This window comes from Myotis daubentonii, chromosome 3, assembly GCF_963259705.1.
Source record: "Myotis daubentonii chromosome 3, mMyoDau2.1, whole genome shotgun sequence".
NCBI classification, from domain to species: Eukaryota; Metazoa; Chordata; class Mammalia; order Chiroptera; family Vespertilionidae; genus Myotis; species Myotis daubentonii.
In genome coordinates, this window is record NC_081842.1 from 43,199,129 (window position 1) to 43,224,798 (window position 25,670).

At 56.1% G+C, this 25,670-nt stretch overlaps 2 protein-coding genes across 7 annotated transcripts; one reads left to right on the forward strand and one right to left on the reverse strand.

Moving 5' to 3' along the window:
* The first annotated feature begins 711 nt into the window (after window positions 1-711).
* On the forward strand, window positions 712-8,944 carry FAM131A (family with sequence similarity 131 member A). 4 transcript variants are annotated; one of them, XM_059687214.1, is made up of 7 exons: window positions 712-1,480; window positions 1,840-1,900; window positions 2,899-3,047; window positions 5,206-5,299; window positions 5,536-5,718; window positions 5,898-6,014; window positions 7,298-8,944. In XM_059687214.1, the coding sequence occupies exons 4-7, from the start codon at window positions 5,230-5,232 to the stop codon at window positions 7,768-7,770; spliced, it is 843 nt and encodes a 280-aa protein (XP_059543197.1). In that variant the 5' UTR covers window positions 712-1,480; window positions 1,840-1,900; window positions 2,899-3,047; window positions 5,206-5,229; the 3' UTR covers window positions 7,771-8,944. The 4 variants fall into 4 exon arrangements, with proteins under 4 accessions (XP_059543197.1, XP_059543199.1, XP_059543196.1 ...); XM_059687216.1 differs by lacking the exon at window positions 712-1,480 and adding an exon at window positions 2,207-2,252 and having other exon boundaries at window positions 1,882-1,900; XM_059687213.1 differs by lacking the exons at window positions 712-1,480; window positions 1,840-1,900 and adding an exon at window positions 1,939-2,252.
* Window positions 8,889-25,617, reverse strand: CLCN2 (chloride voltage-gated channel 2). Of its 3 annotated transcripts, XM_059687212.1 has the most exons (24): window positions 25,393-25,612; window positions 22,940-23,096; window positions 22,660-22,791; window positions 22,190-22,318; window positions 21,968-22,101; window positions 21,784-21,861; window positions 21,627-21,705; window positions 21,389-21,514; window positions 21,206-21,290; window positions 21,016-21,117; window positions 19,817-19,901; window positions 19,526-19,681; window positions 18,644-18,713; window positions 18,299-18,409; window positions 17,877-18,090; window positions 17,460-17,593; window positions 17,078-17,250; window positions 16,849-16,963; window positions 16,556-16,629; window positions 16,276-16,335; window positions 16,104-16,142; window positions 15,824-15,928; window positions 9,591-9,677; window positions 8,889-9,460 (listed from the first exon to the last, which is right to left on the reverse strand). In XM_059687212.1, exons 1-24 carry the CDS (start codon window positions 25,462-25,464, stop codon window positions 9,266-9,268), a joined length of 2,712 nt encoding a protein of 903 aa, XP_059543195.1. In that variant the 5' UTR covers window positions 25,465-25,612; the 3' UTR covers window positions 8,889-9,265. The 3 variants fall into 3 exon arrangements, 2 of the variants coding, with proteins under 2 accessions (XP_059543195.1, XP_059543194.1); XM_059687211.1 differs by having other exon boundaries at window positions 21,627-21,861; window positions 25,393-25,613; XR_009451817.1 differs by lacking the exons at window positions 8,889-9,460; window positions 9,591-9,677 and having other exon boundaries at window positions 15,828-15,928; window positions 16,556-16,651; window positions 21,627-21,861; window positions 25,393-25,617.
* Window positions 25,618-25,670: the final 53 nt, after the last annotated feature.

Sequence of the window (25,670 nt, forward strand, 5' to 3'; positions counted from 1 at the left end):
TGGGAATCACTTTCTTGGAGGGTGGCCTTGAAGTGGACGTGGTTGGGTGCCCTGTTGGTTAGGAGGGGAGAGGGAGACAATAGCTGTGGGGTATTTAGTAGAATACACGTGGCTGGTTTCACTTTACTAGCAGAATGTGATCCAAACTCCTCTTGCGTGGAGGTGGGCCTGAGTTTCAGGCTGTTCATAGCCCGCGAGTCCTTTCTGGTTACAAGGGCTCATCTATAAAACGAGGGGGTTGGGTGCAGTGAGGTCCTATGGCCCCAAACAGTGCTACTGGCAGCCTGGCCCCGTCAATCCCGCCAAGACACGTCGACTCCCCGACCCTACCCCGCTCCACCCGCCTTGAGGGGTCACTCCGTGGCTGGGCCTGGGAGCAGAGGACAAGCTCCGTACGCCTGCTCTGCGTGGCCCTGACGCCGGCACGGCCCCGCCCACCCGCTCACTTTAGGTGGTGACGTGGATGGTCACGCCCCCCCGCTGACGTCACCGGACCGGTTCCCTCTCCCGGGAGCGGTGGCGGATGCGCGGTTCCCACCCCCCTCCCCTGACGGGTTTTCCCCTCCCCGGTGGCGGCCGCGGCCCGACCCTCTGCAAGCCGATGGCCCGGGTCCCGAGCGCGGGCTAGCGTGCCTGGGTTCCCGGCCATGGGCTGTATCGGCTCTCGGAGCCCGGCGGGTCAGGGTAAGAGGCCGGGCACTGGTTGGGGAGACCGGTCGCGGCGCGCGGGTGGGTCGGGGCCTTGAGGAAGGGGCCAGCGTCGGGAGAGGGAGGAGCCTGCGCCAGGGAGGCGGGCCAGGCTAGAGGAGGGAGTGGAGCAGGCCTGAGCGGGGAGAGGGCTGAATCAACTTGGGTTCGGTCCCAGGGCCTGCCTGCTTCTGGGCTCTGCAGGGTGGACTCGTGTCTTTCCGCCTGGATTCCCACCGCTGAGGGTGGCAGGAGGCGCATGGCCTGGGGAGGGGTTAGTCAGCCCTCACCAGCCCATGGCGACTGTCCTTGTCCACTCACATACACTCATCACCATCACCACCCAGTTCCTACACCTCTCTTGCTGTCCTGGGAATGGCCCTACCCTGGGAACCTGCCTCTCCTGCCTGTGTCCCAACCTCCTTAAGCCTGCAAACGCTGGCCAAGTACCCTGCCAGGGGATTTAATTAAACCTTACTCCCCACTCCAGAGTCAGATGGTTGATGAACGGGACTGAGACCCAGCTTGGGGCACCTGTGTGCACCCGATCACCTCCCACCTCTTACAACTCTTTTAGTTCCCTCCCCCCACTCGCAACAATAACAACAAATCACCCTACCCTGAGGAGGGAAACAGGAGCCTAAAGGGAGGCCATCAGGTCTTCCTGCCCAGAACTGCTGACCCTTGCCTTGGTTCCCCTGGATGGTGCATGCTGGGGCCTGGTCTTAGTCCTGTGCATCTGAGGTTGGCCACTCTACTTCAGTGTCGTGGGTTTCGCCAAGCCTAAGGCCAGGTAGGAACTTAAGATGTTGAGGGCTAGGTTTCTGATGATGGGTCCTGGGTTTCAGCGTAGGTGGGTCAGTCACACAGGCCTTCGTCTGGTTGGTACTTGAGGTCCTGTGGAACTAAGACTCAGATTTGTACTTTCCTTGGGTTCCCATGAGGAATTCTGGGATTTGTAGTACCACATTCGCCTCAGCGTTTGAAGCTGAGAAGCATAAGGCTGCTCTCATCTCTCTGGCCCTGCAACGGCTTGGAGCTCAGGAGGTCATTCCCTCCTGTAGTCAGGGGAGAGTTTGGCTGACCTCAGGATTGGGCACCAGCTGGGGCCAGGGATGGCCTGTAACCTTGTGTCTGTCTTCTGGTTGGTAGCATTTCTGGGAACCACCAGCTGGATGAGGTCCAGGGACAGAGACGGCTGCTCCAGCTAAAGGTCAGTTGTGATATACATTGATTGCCTGTTGGCACTGCCTAGGGGAAGGGCCTCAGCTAGCTGAGCTCCACAGAGCTTGGCTGGGCCCCTGGCACTCCCACCTCCTCAAAGCCATGAGACAGGAACACTTTCCTTATGTGACTAGGAACAGGTTCCAAGTGGGGAGGAGAATGGCTCAACATCCGGAACCAAAATAGGAATAGAACTGGGAGCTGAGCCTGGAGCAGTTCTGGGCTTTTGGTTCTCTGCATCAATACAGCCAGCATGCCTATGATTTCTGTGCTGGGCAAAATGTTTCTTTGGCAGCGTGAAGGGCCTGGAGGACGATGGACTTGTCAGACAAGTCGCAGAGGTGAGACCGGGGACTGTAGATGTGATCTGGGAGGTGATGGGAACCTGAGGAGTAGGGTGCTCAGGTGGCAAGAGGAAAATTACTTTGGCTTAGATATTGGGAACCAGGCTGAAACAGGAACAGCCAGGCTGGGGCCAGACAGGCCATCAGGAAACAGCCTTAGGGGACTGGGACGAAAGAAAAAATCATGGGCTTGTCAGAGAAGAAGAGTAAAGCTGAGCCTGGCGAGAGGAAAGAACCAAGACCAGGAAGGCAGCAAGCCTGCAAAGGGCCAAGATGGTGGTGGGGAGGGGGCCGGGGATGGCGGTGGAAGGATGAATGAGGTGTGCTTTCCAAGAGGAATGGGTAGGCTGAGGAACCCAGAGAGGATTCAGAATTTATCAAAGTTTAGGTTTCATCCCGAGGGTTTTAATGGCAAACTATATCCAGTGGAGGAAGGTGGTCAGTGGCTGCCACAAAATGGCCTCAGGAGCAGAAAGGCTAGGGGTGGTGGGAGAGGGGCTTTCAGAGTTGCGGGAGCACCAGGTGGTTGGCTGCTGGTATTCTGGGAGGTGGGGGGAGGAATGATGTGGCAACACCGGATGAAAAGGGGGGGATCTTGGCAGAAGGGGGAGCCCAGCTGAACAGCGTTTCCCCCACCCCTCAGTGGCCTCGGACCCCGCGTGGGCTGTGGAGTGGATCGAACTTCCTCGGGGCCTCTCTCTCTCTTCCTTGGGATCTGCTCGTACCCTCCGAGGCTGGAGCCGGTCCTCGCGCCCTTCCTCTTCCTCCGTGGACAGTCAGGACTTGCCAGAGGTGCTGGGCCCCTGGTGTTGGTAGGGGGTGGGGGAGCCGTATCCACACGAAGCGGGTCTGTATCCCTCGCAGCCGCCTGGCCAGCCCGTTCCTGGCGTTCCTGGCTTCCTCTGCCTGCGAGCGGAGGCGCTATCCGGCCGGCAGTAAGGCCGCCCCCACCGGTCTGCTCTGCTCGGCGCCCTGCCAGCGTGGCGGGCGGGCTGCTCGCGCCTTCGGCGCTGACGTCAGCGCATCCCGGGCCATATCCCGGGAGACCCTGTTGCATGGTGATGGGTTGCCAGGGAGACGTACACCTTTTCTCTGGGCCTGGGCCGCAGCTGCGCGGAGTGCTGGCACGGATGGTGGCGGCTGGGGGGAGTGAGGGGAGGGAGGGAGAGCGAGCCAGGAAACACCCAGCAGGTGCTCCTCCCTCCAGGCCTGGCCAGAGGCTACCGGCGCCACCCTGGGGGCCTTGTCAGCCAGGTACTGAAGGGGAGGGACAGAGGGGGTGGGCCTGAGGTCAAGGGGCAGGTGGAGCCCCTCTGGTGAGGGGTGGGAACTGATGGAGTAGAGCTAGGCAATGCCAGGGAGGGTGCCTGTACCTCTGGCTTCATTCATTTGCTGAGGGAAACATTTGCCTGGGCTTGCCAAGGAGCACAGAGCCAGGTGCAGGGTGGAGGTAGGAACCCAGGTGAATCAGACTCAGGCCCTGCCATCCTGAGATCCCTCAGGAGAGATGCAAGGGTGATGCTGGGGATGGGAAAAGGGCTGAAAACACAGTAAGAGGTGGCACTTGAGTCAGGCCTTGAACGGTAGGGAGCATTTGTCAGGCAAGGATGGCATTCTTTGCCCAGGGAAAAGCTGGGTTTCTTTGCCTGGAGGAAGGCAGGGGGCTGCCTGCTGACAGGGAAAGTGAGTAGTGGGGTTTTATGGACAGAGGAGATCAGTGGTGGATTCCAAGCAGGCCTGGTAGGAGGCAGGGCCTCACAGAGTCAGTCCTTCGGTGCCTGGCTGCGAGCTGGCACTTCATTGGACAGTGAAGGGGCCCAGGAAAGATTTTAAATAAGGACATGTGGTGACCAGTGGCACCCCAGGAAAATGGGGTACATTTATACATTGCCTTGTTCATTCGGCCTATGTATTTTGAGAGGTTGCTCTGTACCAGGCATTGTGCTAAACACTGGCGTGCGGCAGTGACCAAAAGAGACCAAATTTCTGAAAGAGCTTAAGACCAGTGAGGGAGACCAACAAGAAATAAGGAAACACATGAAATAGACCATAATTACACACCCGAGATATATTGATAGAGGATGGTGACTTGTTACAGACTGCAGAGGGAGGGTAGACAACTGGTAGGGCGGCCAGGAAGCCTTCTTTGAGGGAGTGATATTTCAGCCAAGACCCAAAAGGTGAGAAAGAGCCAGCCAGACATGGAAAGGGGGAAGGAGAACACTTACACAACAGAGGAGGCTGAGAAAATAGCATGGAGTCGGAGGAGCTTGGGGGACTACCACTATGCTAATCTGGGCAAGGAGCATTTGCAAAGGATGAGGGCAGTATTAGAGGCAGTTTGGAGATGGAATCATTAGGTCTTAACAACAGATGTGCGTAGGGAAAGCTTATGTGGGAGTTGGTGGTAATGCTGAGGTTTGGAGCCAGGCTGAATGGGAGAATGGTGGGATGATGCAAAGTGAGGGCCAGATATGGGGAGAAGGTGTTGGGTTTGTTTTTGGTCATCCTGAGTTTGTGGCTGTGATAGGCTCCAGAACCAGTTAGAATGTGGGTCTGGAGACAGAGGAGAAGAGGGGTAGAAGGAAGGGGACCTGGATGTTATATCCTTCTCCTTTCCTCTTTTCTCAAAGACCCTACTCCATGTTCTTCCAGAACTGTCTTATTCTCCTCTGGGAGCTTGGAAGGCAGAGGCTTAGCTGTAGTTCTGCTCCTTTGGATCTGCCCACATCGCCATTGCTCCCTGGGGTGGGGGTGGGGGGTGGGGGGGCATAATTTGCTGGTCCTGGCTTCTTACCTTTTTACATATCCCAGCAGCCTTTGGGAAACATGTGTTGCCCTGTCATCTCTTCCCAGCTCCCATATCCCCTTGGTGCCTTGGGTGGGGTATGGGCATGTGGGAGGACAATGCTGTCAGAGGAGCACTCACCCTCTAATTCTGTCACCCAAGGTGAATGTTGGAGACACTGTCGCGATGCTGCCCAAGTCCCGGAGAGCCCTAACTATCCAGGAGATCGCTGCACTGGCCAGATCCTCCCTGCATGGTATGAACCCCTTCCCATGCCTCTGGCCATTTGGACCTTTTTTACATGCCCTTGGGGATTGTATCCTTTGAGCTCCTGCTGCTATCTCTCTTTTCCTCTCTTTCTCAGGTGAATCCCTGCCCCTTCCCCCGCCAAAGGCACATGTGGACCCTCACTACCACCGCCCTTACACTTCCCTCCCAGATGTTCTCTGACCCATGCTCTTACCAGGCTTTCTGACTTTGCCTCACCTCTAGGTATTTCCCAGGTGGTGAAGGACCACGTGACCAAGCCCACTGCCATGGCCCAGGGTCGTGTGGCTCACCTTATTGAATGGAAGGGCTGGAGCAAGCCAAGCGACTCTCCTGCTGCCCTGGAATCAGCCTTTTCCTCCTACTCGGATCTCAGTGAGGGTGAGCAAGAGGCTCGCTTTGCGGCAGGTGAGTGACAGAAAGAGAATCAGCCACACATTTGTCCTAGGGATATTCTCTCTCATCTCCTTGGGCCTGATGTGGGGTTTGGAGTCTTTCCACACCCATGTGTCTTCCCTCGCCTGTCTCCAAGCTGAGCCCTAACCTTAGTTCACTTCTGCTAATGAATTCCGTGTCTTCCCCAACAGGAGTGGCTGAGCAGTTTGCCATTGCAGAAGCCAAGCTCCGGGCATGGTCCTCAGTGGATGGTGAGGACTCGACCGATGAATCCTATGATGAGGACTTTGCTGGGGGAACTGACTCAGGTGAGGGGACATTCCGTACTAGTACTGCCAGCTGGGGTGAAACTGCCTGATAGGCCTTGTGATCCAGAGCTCAGCCTTTGGAAGGGGAGCGGAGAGAAGCAGACTCTGTCCAGGTAATACTCGACTTTCCACTCTCGTGGGTGGGCAGTCAGCAGGTGGAAATGGAGTAGTTCCTTTCTCTGCCCATTTTTGCAATTGGGCCTTGAGGCCCTCAAAAAAAAAAAAAAAAAAAAAAAGCCGGAGACTTCGCCAGCACCTTCTGTGCAGCCATGTTGTCTCTCTGGGAGGGTCTGCCGTGCCTTGCCCCTGAAAGTCCTCTCAAGACAGCCTCCTGGCTGGTCGAAGCAGCACAGACGCACAGTGCAGCAGCCACAGCACCTCATGGGGCTGTGGCGCAGGCAAACAGGAAGCTTGCTGAGCCGGGACTGCCCACAGGGCTGCTTGGCTCCAGCCTAGCGTCCTCGCATTCCAGGCTAGTGGGCCTTGCTCTCCGCTGGTGCTTGCAGAAGGGACCCCGTGGGGCTGTGCAGCTGTGCAAGGCCCTCCTTTCATCTTCCATTCTCGGGACCAAATGGCTGACTTTCTCTGTAGCTTCTGGGCTCAAGCCTCCCAGACCACCATCCCCCTTCCACCCCTTTGTCTTTGAAGATTGCGTCCACATGCCTCATCCCTTGAGCTAATTAACATTCTCTGAAGTGGGCAGTACATTAAAGCAGCTGAGACTGCTGCTGTGGTCCAGAGAGGACTGATTGGGATGACCGAGACGAAGACAGAGCCGAACCACAATGTTTTTGTTTGATTGAGTTCCAGGCCTGCTTTGACCCCTGGTATAATGAAAATAACTGCATTTATCCAAGGCCACTACTAGCCCATGCGGAATCATTGTGCAAATTTGAAAAAAGTTCTCCTTTTGCTGGTGGGCACAGCCCCATGCCAGGGCATGCTGCTTGGTGAGCAGAGTGTGGCCTGAATTTCACTTACTGCCTTGGACACACTCCCCGTGGGCAGTGAACAGCCTGCACGACATGTAGGGTATCCCAGCATTTATTGCTTTCTTACTGTGTGCCAGACTGTTCTCTCAGCAACCCCATAAGGTAGGTATGTAAGAATCCCCAGTTCACCATTAAGGAAATTGAGGCAGAGAGGTTAAGTGACTTGTCTAAAGTTCCCTGGGACCTACCCCCCATCCTTAGAGCTGTACCAAGTGGGGAGATGTGGCTTCCAGGTTGGCCAATTGAGATGGGGCTAGCAGGGTTATCTTCTCCTTTTCTCTCCCCCGACAGACATGGCTGGGCAGCTGCCCCTGGGACCCCACCTCCAGGACCTCTTCACTGGCCACCGATTTTCCCGGCCTGTGCGCCAGGGCTCCGTGGAGCCTGAGAGCGACTGCTCGCAGACAGTGTCCCCAGAGACCCTGTGCTCTAGTCTGTGCAGCCTGGAGGACGGGTTGCTGGGCTCCCCGGCCCACCTGGCCTCCCAGCTGCTGGGTGAAGAGCTGCTTCTTGCCAAACTGCCCCCCAGCCGGGAAAGTGCCTTCCGCAGCCTGGGCCCCTTGGAGGCCCAGGACTCGCCCTACAACTCGCCCGTCACGGAGTCCTGCCTTTCCCCCGCCGAGGTGGAGCCAGCCCCCTGCGAGGACTGCCAGCCGCTCTGCCCACCGGTGGGCAGCTGGGAACGCCAGCGGCAAGCCTCTGACGTGGCTTCTTCTGGGGTGGTGTCCTTAGAGGAGGATGAGGTGGAGCCAGAGGAACAGTGACGCAGATCATGCCTGGCGGTGGCATAGCCGCCGTGCCCAGTTGTGGGCTTGAGGCTTCCAGCAGAGCTCCAAAGCCTGGGGGGCTCCTGGGAGCACTCACTCCTCATTGTGTGTTTTGCATGAAAGTGTCTAGAGAGGAGGCAGGGACCAGGCTGGGGGCGCATGTCCAGCCCCCACTCCTGGGGCTTGCCGGGGGTTGCCCGGGGCCCCTGGGGCATGGCTACAGCAGTGGCAGAGTGATGTTCATGTTCTTAAATCAAAAACGCCACATATTTCCTCCTCTGATGATGTGAACCTCTGAGGGGGCAGTTATGACTGGGCTACGTGGGACAGAATGGGAGGGAGCCCGGCCTCCCCTGCCCCTCCCCCCGCCTCTCCTCTGCTTCTCTCCTCACCTCCAAGTCCATGTACCGTGCTTGATAGAATCACCCCCACCCAGGGAGCCTACGGATTGAGCCGTCCCCCAGGTCCCTTTCCCAGCTGGGCTCATCCTGTGCTATACCTCTCCATTGTCTCTAAATCTTTTTTGTAAAGAAAGAGGGGTTTTGGTCTGTTCTTTCAGTCAGATCTTCTCTGGGAGGCATTGGAATGATGAAAGCGTGCACCCCCACCCTTTTCCTGGCCGCTCTGAGGGGTCTGGGCCCTTTCCCAGTCCCTTGTAGGATGTGTGGGCAGAGCCCCGGTGGCTCCCAGCCCACCAGGTTGCTGTAGGGTGGAGTTGGAAGAGGACAGGGCTCTGGTAGCTACAGAGCTGGGACTTCGATGTTCTTCCAGAGAGAGCCACCAGGGGGCCACATGGGTGGCCCTGAGCAGGGCAGATACTGTGCCAACCGGTGACAGTCATGAGGGAGTGCCTCTCCTTGGGGAGGAAGGAGGGCAGTGCCTTTTTGGCCGAAGCTACAGTACTGGGGGCAGCCAGGGTGTTGATGGCCAAGCAGTGGAGGCCTCTCAGATCCTACACTCCATGGACAGCAGGCTCTGGAGTTTTATGGCCATGGGGTGTAGGTGGCTAGATTTCAGGACTTGCAGGCTTTGGCAGGTAAGAGGGCCCAAGGTAAGAACACGAGCTGATGGGCACAGGCATTCTCTATATAAGTGGCTCATTAGGTGTTTATTTTGTTCTATTTAAGAATTTGTTTTATTAAATTAATATAAAAATCTTTGTAAATCTCTATATACATCTGGTCATTGGAGGTTCCAGTATAAACCCATCTTAGTTCTACCCCTTTCCCCCTCAAAGGGGCAGCAGGGGTCAGGTACCCCGCCCCATCCCCATCCCCATCCCAGTGCTGATCTTCCTGCCCTTGGAACACTGCAGGTGGGTGCTGTGTCAGATTCCAAGTAGAGGCTGGTGCCCCTGGTCTGGACGGGGGGCTGCGGCCCCAACCTTTGGCTGTAGCTGCCTCCTGCTTTCCCACGGCAGAAGGGACAGGAGAGCTGTAGGATCCGGGCTGACAGCAAGGCCACTGCCACCCCAGGCTGCCTGCTGAGGAATTCACTGGCACTTGTCATCGCTGTCAGAAGGGCTGCCCTCCCCGGGGAGGCTGTGGCGGGAGCGGGGCCCCCAGAGTGCATGCACCTCCGTCGTCTCTGTGTCGCTGCTGCTGGTGGCACTATCACGGAAGCTGGCGAGGGGTGGCCGGACTTTCACGCCCTGTGCTGTGACAGAGCCCTCAATAGCTTTCCGGAGCTGGAAAGGTGAGAGGGTCAGTCTGGGCTCCCTGCTCGTACTCTCCAGCCCTTACCCCCAGGTGAGCTGGGCATAAGCTTCCATGCCTTTTTGGAAGTGGAAGTGGCTTTGACAGCCACTATCATCTTACCTCCTTTAGGGTAACGATCCCAATGAGTCTGCCAATACTGGTGACGTAAGCATGGTCCACTCCCAGGAGTGAGAAGATGGTGTGAGTCTACAGGGTGGGGAGAAGAACATTGGACTTTATGCACAAGGGGAGAGGAGCCCAGGAGGAGGTGTTGGGTTGGGGGCAGGATAGAGGGGGTGCTACAGATGGTGGGGGAGGGGGAAGGCCAAAGTGTAATGAGATTGTACAACCAATCTTCAGAAACTTGATAGTGAGAATCTTTATGTGGATGAGAAACAGGACGGAATTTTCATCCCATGTTAGCAAGGAGAATGGTGGAGAGAACAACTGTTCAAATATGACACCTAATGATTGGCCAGGCACCTGGCTAAGTCTTACATTAATCAGTGTTTAATTTCATCACAGTCCTGAGAAGTCTGACACCCATTCTACAGGACAGGCAGCATGAGGCTCAGTGGTGCAGTGACTTGCTGGGTGGGGGTCATCAGTAAGAAGTGGCCCAGCAGCTCCAGGCCACTTTTCAGTACACTCACAGTGGTTCTCAACCTTCCTCATGTTGTGACCCAACCATAAAATTATCTTCGTTGCTACTTCATAACTGTAATTTTGCTACTGTTATAAATCGTAATGTAAATATCTGCTATGCAGGATGGTCTTAGGCGACCCCTGTGAAAGGGCCCTTCGACCCCCAAAGGGGTCGCGACCCACAGGTTGAGAACCGCTGCTCTAGGAGGAGGCACTGCCTAGTGGGCCTAGGCGGATGTCCGATTAGTCATGGGTATATCCAGGAGGAAAGTTCCACACCCCCTTAGGGGTACTGGCCCTGAATCCTGTTCCTCTTACCCCGCCTGGGTGGCTGACACGTGCTTCCCCTTTGCCCTCAGCTGGCTGAACATGTAAGGTATCCCTCACCCTGGCTCCGACCCCCCCAATATTGGCCTGCCGCACTCTTTATGTCTCTCAGTTTGCCTTTTCTGGGGCCCAAAGCATCCCAGGTCTTGTTGACATGTAGCTTACCGTCCAAGGGCCAAGAGTACCCCCCAACCCCCATGTTTTTTTGCTTTGGACCCTTCCCCCAAGGTTTCCAGTGTAATCAGCCAGGGTTCAGAAATTGTCAGCTAGCTCCCCTTGTGCTCCAAGTGGATTTTCTTGGGCCAGATGTCTTGAAAAAACACTCTACTGACTCAGCAGTTCCTGGAATTTTTGGCCTATCAGTTATCACACTGTTTATAGTTTACTTGTAAGCCTCTTGGCTTAATGCTCGAATTGAAATGGGCATTACTACCCCAGCTTCTTGAGTACCAGCTACTCAGAAATCATTGTAATGATCTTAACACTTTAAAAATGTTTTCTTATACAGCTGCTGAATTCTTTAGGAAAGAACTTCCTGAACTTTCCTAACTTCCTCCTTCTAAGGCATGACAGTACTTATAAAAGGAGGTGGAAGTGTAGTTTTAGCATAAGTTTTTCTGTGCTCCTTTAATACCTATGTCATAACTGTCATTGTTTAGCAAGTCCCTTGAATCCTACATGCTACACGTTATCTTTAATTTCCTCATCTGATTTCATTGGGAAACATAATAAGATTTCCTGTATTGTCCTGCTGGTGTGGCTCAGTGGTTGAGCATCAGCCTATGAACCAGGAGGTCATGGTTCGATTCCTGGTCAGGGCACATGTCTGGGTTGCGGGCTCGATCCTCAGTGTGGTGTGTGTAGGAGGCAGCCGATCAATGGGTTCTCTCTCATCACTGATATTTCTATCGCTCTCTCTCTCCCTTCCTCTCTGAAATAATATATATCCTATCTAATAAAAGACAAAAAGGGTAATTAACCGTACCTCCGCTACGTTTCCCATTGGCTAATCAGCAAGATATACAAATTAACTGCCAACAAAGATGGCGGCCGGCAGCCACGCAGCTGAAGCGAGCAGGAGGCTTGCTTGCTCCAGTGATGGAGGAAGCCAAGGTTCCTCGTCTGCCGTGGCCTGCTCTAAGCTCCAAAAGCAACAGCTCCAAAAGCAACAAAGTTTCAATTATAGAAGCTAAACAAACCCCAGATACCTGCTTTCAGCCAGCTCGGCCTCAGAGCTGGAGCGAGCAGGCCAGCAACAAAGTTTCAATTATAGAAGCCAAACAAACCCCAGATACCTGCTTTCAGCCAGCCGTGGCCTCAGAGCTGGGAGCACCAGTGATGGCAACAAAGTTTTAATTATAGAAGGTAAGTAAATCCCAGAATAAAAAAAAAAAAAAGGAGAGGCTGGGAGCTTCAGTCGCTGGTCAGCCTGAAAACGGCCCTCAGCCCCTCACCGAGACTGGCCAGGCACCCCAGTGGGGACCCCCACCCTCACGGGGGTGTGGCCAGCCTGAAAACAGCCATCAGCTCCTCATCCAGGCTGGCCAGGCACCCCAGTGGGGACCCCCATCCTGAAGGGGGTGTGACCAGCTGCAAGCAGCCATCAGCCTCTCACCCAGGCTGGCCAGGCACCAAAGCAGGACCCCCACCCTGATCCGGGACACCCTTCAGGGCAAACCAGCCGGCCTCCACCCGTGCACCAGGCCTCTATCCTATATAGTAAAAGGGTAATATGCAAACTGACCCTAACAGCAGAAAGACTAGGAATGACTGGTCACTATGACACACACTGACCACCAGGGGGCAGACGCTCAATGTAGGAGCTGCCCTCTGGTGGTCAGTGCGCTCCCACATGGGGGAGCTCTGCTCAGCCACAAACCAGGCTGATGGCTGCCAGTACAGCGGTGGTGGTGGGAGCCTCTCCTGCCTCCTCAGCAGCGCTAAGGATGTCCGACTGCAGCTTAGGTCTGCTCCCCGCTGGCAAGTGGACATCCCCCCAGGGCTGCTGGGCTGCCAGAGGGATGTCTGATTGCCAGATTAGGCCCAATCCCCCAGGGAGCAGGCCTAAGCCAGCAGGTGGTCATCCCCCGAGGGGTCCCAGACTGCGAGAGGGCACAGGCTGGGCTGAGGGGACCCCCCCCCCCCCAGTGCACAAAGTTTTGTGCACCGGGCCTCTAATTTATATGTATAAATAATTTATATATATAAATTAATTAATTAAAAAAAGGATTTCCTGTATTATTAATCCCTCGGCTTTGTCTTCTTATGTTTAATAATCCATCTCATCCTCTCTCAAGGATCCTATTAAATTGTTCCCCTAAAGTTTCCACAATCCTAATCAGAGTGAGCTTCTGATAAACTATATACCTTTTGGGTTTGCAAACCACTTGTCCTGGGGAGTCACCAAGCCTTACTAATCTACCTCCTGAACATCCTGGCAATTCTTCCTGACTCCCTCACCATCCTGATCAGGATGGGACTGTAACATCTTTTTTTTTTTGGTTAATCCTCACCTGAGGATATTTTTCCATTGCTTTTAGATAGGTTGGGAGGGAGCGAAGGATATATATATATATATATATATATATATATATATATATATAGAGAGAGAGAGAGAGAGAGAGAGAGAGAGAGAGAGAGAGAGAGAGAGAAGACATAGATGTGAGAGAGGCACACTCGCCCTGACTGGGGCTGGGGATCAAACCTGCAATCCAGGTATGTGCACTTCACTGGAAATGAATCTGAGACTCTGGTACGCAGGCTGATGCTCTAACCACTTTGCACACCGGCCAGGGTGGGACTATCACATCTTAATGGGTTCTCCTTTCTGCCTCCCTTCTATCCAACTTGGCTCTGACATCCTATCAGCTTTCTCAATCTCGAGTTAGAGCCCAGACACCCCAGAATGGCCCACAGGACCCTTTTCAAGCACACCTCAGTCTCTCTATTCTCAGATTCCACCAGACACTCCAGCTTCCAGCCTCACCTAATCACTCACCCTATTCTGAAAATATCAATTTCTTGTACACTTCCTTCATTATACCATCTCTTAAAGCCCCCTATTTTTCACCTCTAAGCATAACTAGTAGTAATTTCTAAAATATATTGAATACTTACTAGGTGCCAGCTACTTTTCTAAGTGGCTCACATGTATGACCTCCCTTAATCCTCAGAAAACCCTATGATGTAGGGACTAAGATCCCCATTTTACAGATAAGGAAAGTGAAGTACAGAGACGCTAAGAAATCTGACAAGGTTACACAGCTAGCCAACACTGGGCGGAGTGAGGATTAGGTTCAGCCAGTCTGACCCAGTGTTGGCACTCTACTTCCTCCCCCACCTCCACTCACTGCTTCTCGGTAGGTGGCCTCTGAATGAATGCGGTACTTAGCTGATAGGGTGATCTCCAGTTGCACAGCTTCCTAAATAGTCTCCAGTTGTATTCCCTTGCCCCTCTGGATGTTCCCCTCCTGAACTTAATTGAGCTACTACTTATTGACTCCTCGGGCCTGCAAGGACATTTTGAATTCTAATCTTATGTTCTTATCACTTGCAGTTCTTTGTACTTTTGGTAGTCGGTTCCTCAAAGGTTTCTCTTCCTCTGATTTTTTTTTTTTAAGTTTGTAACAAACACCTACTTTGTTCTTTTTCATTTTAATTTAATTAGACACCAGGGAGCTCATTGGAGAGCCTGCATTTCTTGGGCTTGGGAACAGTGAATTGAAAGGGAGAGGGACAGCGTGGCTCTCTGAAAGAATACTGGGACTGGGGCCAGGAAATCTGGGCTCTAGGCCTGACTCTGCTATACTGACTCAGGCAAGTGACCTCACTGCCTCAGTTTCCCCATGTATTAAAATGGTTAAATCCACAGGCTTTTGGGTCAATCTTGGATTTTGCTACTTACTGGCTATGTGATCTCTTGGCCAAATTGCTTAACTACTTTGAATTTCAATGTCCCCTTTTATAAAAACTGGAATATCACACTATCTGTGGTTGTGAGAACTACATCAAACATGTGAACAGCTTAGCCCAGTGCCTGAGACATAGCAGGCACTAATAAAATGTCAGCATCATCCTCATCTTTATGTGATGTTTGAGAACTAAGGAAGATGATGGAAAAGCTTTAGTAGCGGTCTTAGGAGGAAAGGCTTTAAATCAGGGTGGGGAATGTCCAGCCCGTGGGCTATATAAGGTCCGCAAAATCATTTGGTCTGGCCCTGCCAAGGCAGTAGGGGTGAGTTAATAAAATGTTTGACCAAATATAGCAGGCTAATTTTTAAGTTGATAATTTTGTATGGCCCATGAATGATGTTACAAATATCCAAATGGGCCTTGGCAGAGAAAAGGCTCCCCACCCCTGCTTTAAATAAAAGCCAAATGTATTATTCTCAGGCCTACCTCCTAGGCCTACCTCCTTTTTCCTTTAATACTTTTTTGCTTTTTTGTTTCTCTTTTGTTCCCTGCCAGAGCCCCTGCTTGTCTACACTAAACTGGCTTTGAGGCACAGCTTGCATCTAAGTTAGCTGTCCAAACTGCAGACCTTGGGAGCTCCCCCACTGGCCCCAGCCCCCACACCTCAGAGGTTTGCACATTAAATCTAACAATTTAGCTGAAACATCCCCTTGGTTTCTGCCCTAGCAGCCTGCTGGGTGTGCCTGCACGCCCTTGCCTTCACTGAGAGGCCTGGAGGTGCCCAACGATGCCACTGCCCTATTCTGGGGAGCCCAAGGCCGTCCGTCCTCCACAGAGAGCCCTGTTCTCTAATGTCAGCCTCACCCACCACCCACCTGTCTGCACGCAAGTTTCCTCCCCGTTTCTGCAGGCTGGTTTTGCCTTCTGCTGAGCTCTCTCTCCGTGTCCTTACCCGGTTCCCTCCGGCCTACATGAAGTGAGACTTTCTGGGGTCTGACATTCCAAGCCCCCCACTGGGCGTTTCTCATCTTTGTTTATCTCTTCTCTGCAGTGTCCCCACCCCTACTTGGATGTTTGTTAGCTTGTTTATTAGACTTTCTTTTCCTGCCTGTTTCTCACCCATTTTTTTCAGTGTGGGTGTATCAGCCTTGTTGGGAGCTGGCAGCCTCCCTCCTAGCTCTGACCCTGGCCTGGCCTCCTGGCTTCTACCCAGCTTGAGCCCAGTCTTTGTTGCTGCTTCGGTCCAGAGTTCCCTGGGGGCAAGGCTGAGAAGAGGAAAAATGATGCTTGATTCCACCGCAGGCAGGAAGAGGCTGAGGGGACCTCTCGCCTGGCCTCCCACCGTTGGAAGCAATGTGTTGGAAAAACAGCTCAGCACAGAGCCCCTCTCTGCTGTCCCTTTTTTGCCCACTGGCTTGAGCCCAAACTTGTGGGAGGACCTAGACCCCACCCCAGGTTGCTGGCCCTACCTTGTGCAAAGAGGTCCGCTCCACCAGCTGGAAGGGGGCAGGGTCAATTTTGCAGTCGCTGAAGTTGACAGGTTCGTCTAGTTGCTGCTCCTCCCACTCCAGAATCTGAGGGTATGAGACTAGGAGGGTTAGGGAGAAGGGGCCATCAGCGGCCCTCACCTCCCTGAAAGCTGGCCTGCCCCTTTTCCTACCCCATGGTCCCTCCCATGGGGACAGAAGCCAAGATGATGACTGAACACATCCCGGAAGAAACAGAGTCCAGAGTCCAGTCACACCTTACCTCCTCAGGGGTCATTTCACTTTCCAGGTCTGAGTCGCTCTAGGAGAGAGGGAGGGAGGCTGGCAGCTGGGGCTGGGGAGAGGGGGCATGTCCCCCCACTGGGGGAGGTTTATCTAGACCCTGGCCTGCCCTGTCTAGTGCTCCTGAGCTGCAGAAAGAAGTGAGCACTTACTGCCAGGGAAATTCGGACCCGCTTCAGCTTGCGCTTGTCACATGGTTCCGACTTCTCCAACTGTGTTAGAGCCGAGGGGGAGAGAAGAGGAATTGATGTTATAGGGAGGAGGGAGGTGAGAAGTGTGGTGGGGGGTGGGGGGGAAGGGTGCACTGCAAGGACAGAGCTGGCGTCCAGGAGGGCAGAAGGGCAGGAGAATGGAAGCAGGTGCTACAGGACTACTGGAGAGGTTATCTCAGCATTAGAGGTTGAGCTAGACGGAGAGGCTCCAGCCACTCACCTCTGAAGCAGCCTCGGGGGGCGGACTGCCACAGAAGAGGCTCCTGAGGGCGATGCCAGCCTGCTCCACGTTCCCTGTGTTCCCAAACACAAGGCCCTGGGGCAATGTCATCTTTGGGGGAGAGGGGAGGAGGGCACGGGGAGAGGCACCCTGGTTCTACCCCTGGTCCGTTCAGGCAGCCTCTTCGCTGGGATGTGCCCCAGCTCAAGGGGCGCAGGGGCCCTTGTGTGGTCTCAGAGGCCGGGCTGGGCTCTGTGGGAGCGTGGAGGGGTGCTAGCGGGTGCTGGGCTCACCTGGGGGACTCTCCCTGAGGCTCATGGAGTTGCTGGACGCCCTCTTGAGAGCAGGCTTCAGGGGCTTGTGAGTGTCCCCCCGGGCCGCAGGGAAGCCTGAGCCCTCTGTGCTCACCTGCGCGGGCAAAGGGGCTGGTGAGGCTGTGGCCCCGGGACTCCTCTGGGTCGCCCTCCTGACGGTCTACGCACAGTTAGGAGGAGGTGTGTGCGACTGCAGGGCTTTCCCTACCTGGAAGCGAACTGAGCTCTCAGGGCTGGGGGGGCTCTCCTGATCGGGTGGCGGAGGAGTCTGGGCAGCTCTCCGCTCCTGCAGGTGCTGCCGCCGGCGGGCTGGGCTTAGCTGGGCCGCCAGCAGTGCCACCACCTGTGAGCGCTCAATGGAGCCCAGGAGGATCATCGACTCTGAACAGAGCAGGTGGGAGGACTCAGGACAGTGAGGCCCTCCTCCCCACCCCCAACCTTCTCTGGCACTCAGAGTGGGGCCTTGGACACAGGCCACACACCAGGGGGCAAGGCCTGCCTGGCGAATGCCGGCTATGCCTGTTCCCTCCCCCTTCCTGAGCAGCGGCCCTGGGAGAGGCTCATAGCGCCTGGCCCCTTGCTGGTCTCACCAGAGGACTCAACTAGGGCCAACATGCGGCCCTTGGTCCTGTGCAGGGCCAACCGCAGGTCCCGGAAGGTGCAGCTGAGGGCCACATGGGGAACATCTCGTACCATGATGTCCTCCACTCGCACCCGGTACTGCCTGGGGGCAGAGAGAGGCACTTGGTTTGTGGTCAGCAGGGGGTGGATAGCCGGAGCACTACCAGCAGGGCCATAAGGAAGGCTCAGAGCCCATGGGGACAAGGGCTAAGGGCCAAGGAGTAGTCCCTGCCAGGGTATGGACAAGGGGAGCTCTGGACAGGGGGAGCAAGGTGGCTGGTCGCCCAGCTTCATTGACTGTGGACCCTGCTGGAGTGGGTGTGAGGGGGTCCTAGGCCACCTTCTGCCCCTCACCCATAACCCCTCTGTTGCCCGGCCCTCCATACTGGTGGCGGCCCCAGCCCAGCTCAGGCAGATAAGGCAGTTTCTTGATTCGAATGATGCTGTCGTAGAGCGAGGGCTGTAGGCTCTGGGCCACAGCATTGGCCAGGATGACGGCGATCATGACGGGCAGGATGTGGGCGATCTGGCCTGTGAGCTCAAACACGATCACAGCCGTGGACACCGTGTGTGTCACTGCTCCTGCCAGTGCAGCCGCTCCTAGGGAAGCCACCTTTAGTCTCCTCAGGGTGCCCAGGGACCAGAGAACCCTCCCCACCCGGGGACAGTCCTTTGGGTACCCTCAGGGCAGCCCAGGGCAGTTCTGAGAACTGGGTTTCTGCATTTGAAGGAAGCCTGGTTCCTGCCAGCAGGGGGCACCAGAGCCTCAGACCCTGTGGCCCTACCTGTGGGGAACTGGAGCACTCACCCACCACTGCATAGCCCCCAGGCACAATCCGGTAGGTGCTGCTGTCCGTGTGAATCCCATCTGGGAACCAGGCGGCCATGCTTTCGCCCACCAGACGCCCAAATGCTGCTCCTTCAGGGAGTGAAGTGGGAAGAGAAATAGGTAGTGGAGGGGGAGGGTGGGAACACTAGGAAGAGAGAGGGTCAGAGGGTGGGGGAGGGGCCAGTGGGTCATTCAGTGCAGGGGACAGTCCTCTGAGGTGGGCACTGGGATGGGGGCTGGACCAAAACCCACTCCCAGGCAGTGAGAGTATGGCCAGGGGGTAGCCAGAAGGTGGGAAGGGGAAACAGGCAACTGAGGACTCACCAATGACAAAGACAGGCATGAAGGCCCCACAGGGTACTGGGATAGTGGTGGCCAGTGCCGACATCCAGAACTGTAGGTGGAAGGCAGTTCAAACAGGTAGAGGTGCCACCCGGCTCCTGGTAGCCCCCAGCTCCACCCCAAGGACTCTACATTGCTTATCAGGTAAATGTAGATTTACCAGCTATCCCAGATTTCCCAGGGATGAAGGACTCCAGAACCAGATGGCTTGGGTTTAAATTCTAACTTTGCCAGTACTTATGTGATGTTGGGCCAATTATGATCCTTTTATGTCTCAACTTCTCATCTTTTTTTTTTTTTTTTATTGATTTCAGAGAGGAAGAGAGAGGAAAAGAGAGATAGAAACATCAGTGATGACAGGGAATCATTGATTGGCTGCCTCCTGCATGCCCCCGCCCTGGGGACCAAGCCCACAGCCCAGGCATGTGCCCTTGACTGGAATTGAACCAGAAACTCTTCAGTCCACAGGCCGACGCTCTATCCACTGAGCCAAACTGGCTAGGGCTCTTTTTAAATTTTATTGATTTTTAGAGAGGAAGGGAGAGAGAGAGAAATATTGATGGGAGAGAAACATCAATAGGCTGCCTCCTGCATGCCCCCTACCAGGGATTGGCCAACCTGGGTATGTGCCCTGACCATCCTGACAGGGAATCAAATCGGTAACCTCTTGGTTCAGGGGTCGATGCTCAACCGCTGAGCCACACTGGCTGGGCTTGAATGCCCATCTTTAAAACAGGGAGGCTAATAGTACCTTTCCATAGCACGGTTGTAAGGCTTAAAGGAGTTAATACGTGGAAAGTGCTGAGAACAGTGCCTGGCACCTTATAAGCCTAACATTAGTTATACATTTGTAAGGAGCCCTACCTTCATGAGAATGAAGATGACCAGGGTGAGGAAGACATTGGCACGTGGAGGGCTCCAGGCCTGGGAAGTTCCGGGAGGCTCTAACTCCTCCACCAGGCCCTGGCGGACCCATGTCCGGTTGTCAAACAGGGTGACCAGCGTCTCTTTCTGTGAGAGCTATAGGGGAAAGGGTGCCTCAGGCTGGGAACACACAGGATGAAGGGAAGGGGCCCTTGGCGGGGCAGGGGCTGTTGGCTTTAGGAGGGTGCATCCCAGAGGAAAAAGCATACGCTCCTGTTCTGCTGGGGTTACCTGTCCAGCCATGAACTGTCCCAAGCCAGGGGGGAAGGTCAGCGTGGAGATGAGCAGGGTCACGAGAGCCGGGAAGAGCAGGCGTCTAGAGGGGTAGGTTTCACAGCATCAAACACGGGCGGTGCACTTACTACAGGGGAGAGGCTGGGCGCCCTCACACCTCAGGGCGGAGGTCGCAGCAGAGCTTGGCTCTTACATGAAAGCACACGGTTCTGAGAGAAGGTCCCCTTTGCTGTTCATGAGATGACGGCCCTGAGGGTGGTGGCCACTGGGGTTATCAGGAGCCCCAACAACTTTCTGTTGGCTCCAAACTCCCTCGGTGGGTAGCAGTGGCAGAAGTCCACCCCCAGCTCTCTGCGGGACACCTCTGAGCTGTGTCTCCTGCCTTTGCCCCCGGCAGCCCTAGCTGCAGGGCTTTGTGCGAGAGGAAAGAGGTTCTGCCCTGTCTGTTTCTCTGTGGTGACTGAGGCTGAAGGTCAGCGTTAGGGGAAAGAGGCTGGGGTTACAATGAAGTTGACTGAAGGTGCCATAGGGAGCAGGCAGTCGGCTGCCCTTTCCCTGAAGGACGTTAGTCCCAACAAAAGTCACGTCTCAGGCTTCCCCCTCCCAACCCTCAGGTCACAACTGAGAGAGCTGTGCTCTGGAGATTAAGAAAAAGTCTCGCCCATCCCCATGCTTCCCTGGAGGAAACAAAGGCTCATCTACTCTCCCGGAGACCTGCTATCTGCGCCAGGCCAGGGCTAGGAAGTCTTAGATCTAAATCCCTCTGCTACTGACTACAAATTCAAAAGTGTCAGTTCAATCCACCAGGAAAACACCACTGGCTGATTTTCTCAATGGAGTGCCTATATTTTTAAAAATCCTCACCTGAGGGTATTTTTTTCCATTGATATTTTTAGAGAGTGAAGGGAAGGGAGGAGGGAGAGAGAGAGAAGAATTGATGTGAGAGAGACACATCAATTGGTTGCCTCCCGCATGTGCCCTGACTGGGGCTGGGGATCGAGCTAGCAACTGAGGTATGTGCCCTTGACCCGGAATCGAACTCTCGACCACTTTGGTCCTTGGGCTGACATTCTAAACCCTGGGCAAAACTGGCCAGGGCTGGAGTGCCTGTTTTTGATTGGGCCACTAGATGCCAGCTCACCTGTCACTCCCCCTCCCACCGCCCTGTGACCCTCACACACCCAAAGCCAACCCACTTTTTCATGAGGAAGCGGTTGATGGTTTTCTGCTTCCGCATCACCTGGACAATCTTCCGGTTCAGGTAGACAAAGAGCGCCCCCCCAAAGCCACTGGCAATACTGGAGAGGGAAGAAGCATCATGGTAAGAGGGGTCTTCCCCCTTTTACCTCCTCCTCCCCCACAGCCCCAGCTCCCACAGCTCCTCACCCAATGACAGCAAAAGCTGGCAGTTCCTGGAGGTCAAAGGGGAAGTCAAGCCGGAACCGGGTTTTGAAGAGAGCAGTGATAGTCTCTGAAGGGAAGGCAGAGTAGCAGAGGGAGGCAGGTGTAGCATCGAGGGCCCCACGTGAGCCATCTCATGGGCTCCCCGCATCCCCCAGGTGCCCCCACCTTCATCACGGTTCCAGACCGCCAAGACCCGGAAGATGAAGGCACTGAAGGTGGCAGCAAAGAAGCCCCGCCAATAGTTCCGCACGGCGAAGAAGGTGGAGGTGACCTCAATGCTGAACAAGACACCTGGGAGGGGCCGGGAGGGCGCCACTTCAGGCCGGGCCGGGACTCAGAGCCGACGAGAAGGGTAAAGGAGGCAAGGCCGGGGGCAGGGCTGGGGGCTGCACTGGCCGCCTACCTCCGATAGGTGCTGCAAAGCAGCAGCCCACTCCCACGGCACAGGCAGCCGCCAGCATCTCTGTGTTCCGGGATTCATTCTGGTGAGTGGTGGATGGGGAATCAGTGGGCTCAGCAGCCCACCCCTCTCCTCCGCCCTCCTCCAGGGTACGCCTTACCTCATAGATGCCCCCGAAGAGGGAGAGGAACTTGCTGAGCAGCGCAGCACACATGCTTGCGATATGTACAAAAGGGCCCTGGGGGAGGCGGTCAGGAGGTGAGAGGGGAAGCAGCACGCCCTGACCCTGGCCTGGCTTCTTCCTCCACCGGGAGGGACTCCTTTATTCCCCAACCCGCAGTTACCTCTTTGCCAAGGGGCATCCCACTGCCCAGAGCACAGGTCAGCCCGATGACCTTCGCCACAAAGGTCTTGAGGGTGAGGTATTCCTTTAGCACCACGCCCCGCAAGATGGTCTTCATCTCGGGGATGCCGGACCCTGGAGAGTGGAGGGTCCCAGGAGAGTAATGTCATGGGCCTGGCTCAGGAGGCTCCACCTCTGCCCTGCCCTTCTCTCCCTACTGTACCGACAGCCTGAGGAGCCAGGATCTGTGTAAATCCAGCTGAGAAAGTGATGAGGACGACAGGATAGGTGACCCAGGCCAGGTACTGGAGCAAGAGGCTGGTGTTCAAGCCTCGAGACATCCACTGCTGAGCTGTGGGGAGAGGAAGTGCTGCTGGACCCCTGCGGGGCACGCCCAGTCCCCGCCTGGCTGCTGGGCCGTATCGATAGGAGAGGCTGTCCCAGGGACCATCATACAGAGCCCAGGTAAAGGGTCAGGGAGGGACCCTAGAGGCCTTTAGTGGGGGAGGGGTCATTGTAGGTCAGAGGGTCAGTTGGAGAGGGGAGGCGAGGAGTCATGGCCTATGGGAGTGGCAGTGATTATGTCTGAAGACAGGCACTCAGGCGGCCAAGTAGCCAAGATACTTCGACAAGTTTGGCATGGAGGAAGCAGGTTGGTGTTTCCCAGCCCGCCCCTGCCAGCCCTGTCCTCACCCTGCAGACAGGCGGCAATGGCATAGTCCATGGCCCAGCTGACCAGCGCCATGACGAGCCCCAGCAGGACCAGGAAGATCCAGTCTTCACCAACCCTGGATACTAGGAACTTATGACAGCGTACAGAACAGACTGGGAGCAGGGAAGGAAAAAACGGGGGGCTGGCACCAAAGTGCTCCTACCCCTGCCTCCCCCAACCCACAATGGGCAGCTCTAATGAATGGCTTCTGTCCCCCTAGTACAGCACAGCCAGATCCCCTGCCCAAGCCCAGAGTCTCACTGCGGCACCGGGCACAACGGCTCTGTCCGTATTCGAGAAGTTCCAGGGGAGCTGGAGGGGACAGCGGGCTCCTCCAGGGCTCCGGCCCTGCCAGGCGGATCCGAGCAGCCTCCTCTTTGGCAAAAGCCCCAAGGTCCTGAGTGTACCGGCCATACATCTGAGCAATGGGGGAAAACAGGGTTAGCAGCTCTGCGTGGCTGAGGGGATCCAGGGAGGGCCCTGGGGCCTCCGCTCCCCTCTCCCAGCCCCCAGATTACATATCCCCTCTTGAACCCACAGGTCCCACTTTGGCTTGGGGTGGGGGAACAATGCACATGGCAGACTGTGGGAGCCGTCCTGCCGGAGTGATGGGGACCGCCAAGGTACAGGGACACAGCTCTGGGGGTGGCAGAATAATCAGTCCTCTTCTCACAGCGCTGCCTGGGGGAGGGGAGCGCTGAGGAGGAGTGGGAGGGAAGCCCCAGAGGAGGGGAGAAGGAAAAACCTACAGCTCTGGAAGTGGGAGGAGGGAAGGTCAGAGAATAAGGGATGGTCAAGGGCGTAGGGGTAACAATAAGGTCCTCAAGGAGCTGGGGGCAGCTGAGTCGGGCCTAGGAACAGGCGGGGCCTCAATCCTTATCACGTTCCTGCTGGGCCTCTGGCCTGTGACTGAGTCAGCTGTACCCCTTCCTCCCACCCTAATCCCCTTGTCCCTATTCTCCATCCTCCCCCCCATCCCCCTCAGCCTGCCAGTCCAGCTTCCAGCTGGGAGTGGAAAGTGTCTCGGGTGGATGGGGAGTACTTGGTGGCCTCAGCCCACACTGGAGCTGCCCTGAGTCCAGTGGTAGGTTGGGGGGGCAGCAGAAGCTGATGGCTGGGCTGTGATGCTGGGGTGATGGGACCGGAGAGTCTCCGAGCTATGGCTAGACCTGCCAAGCTGGGCATGTGTTGAGGGGTGGGGAGGAGTAGATTCCGGCTGCCACCCGCAGAGCTTGGAGACACAAAGGGCTCCTGTTGGGACTGGGGGGTGGTGGTGGTGAGGGAGGGAAAGATGAGAGAGAGAGAGAAAGAGAGAGAGAGAGAGAGAGAGAGAGAGAGAGAGAGAGAGAGAGAACCAGATAGAGACCCAGAGAGAGGAGAGGTGGGGAGGGAAGAGAGGCCAGGGGAAGGAGCAGAGAAGAGGAAGGAGAAGGGAGGAGGAAGGGAGAGAAACAAAGTAAGAGTATAAACAGGCCGACACAATGTCAGAGTGGGAGGTGAGCCTGTGAGAAAAAGACAAAGGGATCGAAAGGAGAAGGGGGAGAGGCTGGAGCAGAGAGTGCCCGGGAGAGAGCTTGACCCTGAGAACTCACACCAGAGATAAAGACCAGGCGAAGGAGATGGGGCTGGGGCTGGTGCAACAGATAGACACGGTTTCAGGGCCCGGTGCCTGGCTTCCGAGACCAATGCCCCATTCTTGGCGCGTGCGGATGGACGGACACCTCCCACCCGATGTGAAGGCTCAGCCCTATACCCTTGCTCCACCCCCTCCTGTCACCTCTCCCTGTCATCCTGTTCCATCCAGTCATTCCCTCTCTTAACTGGGCGCCTCCCAGCCTCAATTACAGCCAGGGGCTCCCCCCTCCTGGAGAGATCCCCTCCCTGCCTCCTTCCTGGGCAAATTCCAGGACCAGCTGTTTGAAAAGGAGCCCTTCCCTAGCGTTTGGGCTCCCCCACCCCAGTGACACAAGGAAGGGCGAAAGGCTTCTCCAACACTCGGTGATAGTGTGGCCACGAGTCAGCTCAGAACCCCAGGACCCCTGCTTCTAATGAGGTCAAGGGACACCCCCGGGGTGGGTAGGGGCTGGACACTCAGAGTAAGCATGGACAAAGGTCCCAGTTCCCACACCCATTCCTGCCTGACCCATCCCCCCTGAAGTTCCTGTCCCCCAGCGGGCATGCCACCTTTTCTTTCTTTCTTTTCTTTTCTTTCTTTTTTTTTTGCCAAAGAATAGACGCAGGGGTTCCTGCCAATGCTGGGGGCTGGGTTTGCCCATCTTTCTACACACGCCTGCTTCTGTGTCCAGCACAGGAAAACGCACAGAGAGAATGTCTTGGTGGCGGAGATAGAAGTGCAGACAGATAAAGTTCACCGGGTGTGAGCGGTGCTGGGGAGGGCAGTGGGGGGCTGGGGCTTGGGTCCAGGTGGTCAGGGGGAGGGGCAGAGAAAACGCGGTGTGTTGGGGGGAGAGGTAATGGGAAGGACACCTCGGACAAGCACCTGATCTTGTCCTCCGCAGGCCTGGCCTCGGCCAGAAACCTGCATGCAGCTCGTCCCGCAGCCCTCCGACCGCTCAGGCCCCCGAGCCTCAGTTTCCCCAGCTCGGACGGCTGGGGCGGGGCTCGGGCAGCTCCCGGTCCTCGCGCTGGAGGGAGGGTGCCCAGGAGCAGCCGCCCGGAGCGCACTCCTCGGAGCTCGGCTCGGCTTCACTCACCAGGGTCTGCTCGTACTGCAGCGCCCGCGGCTCCATCCCCTCCTCCGCCGCCGCGGCCGCCCCGGCCGCCATCTCCGCGCACAGCCCTCCGGCTTCCCGCCGCGGCTCGGGCTCCGGCCTGGACTCGGCTCCCCGCCCGCAGAGCCCGCGCCGACACCCGTCCCGTCCCCGCAGCCCCGGCGGCCGAGTGCAGAGAGCCTCCCGCTCGCGTCCCCTCCTCGGCGGGCGGGCCGAGGGCGGTGCCCACAGTGCTGCTCCGCCCGCCGGCCCGTCCGCGG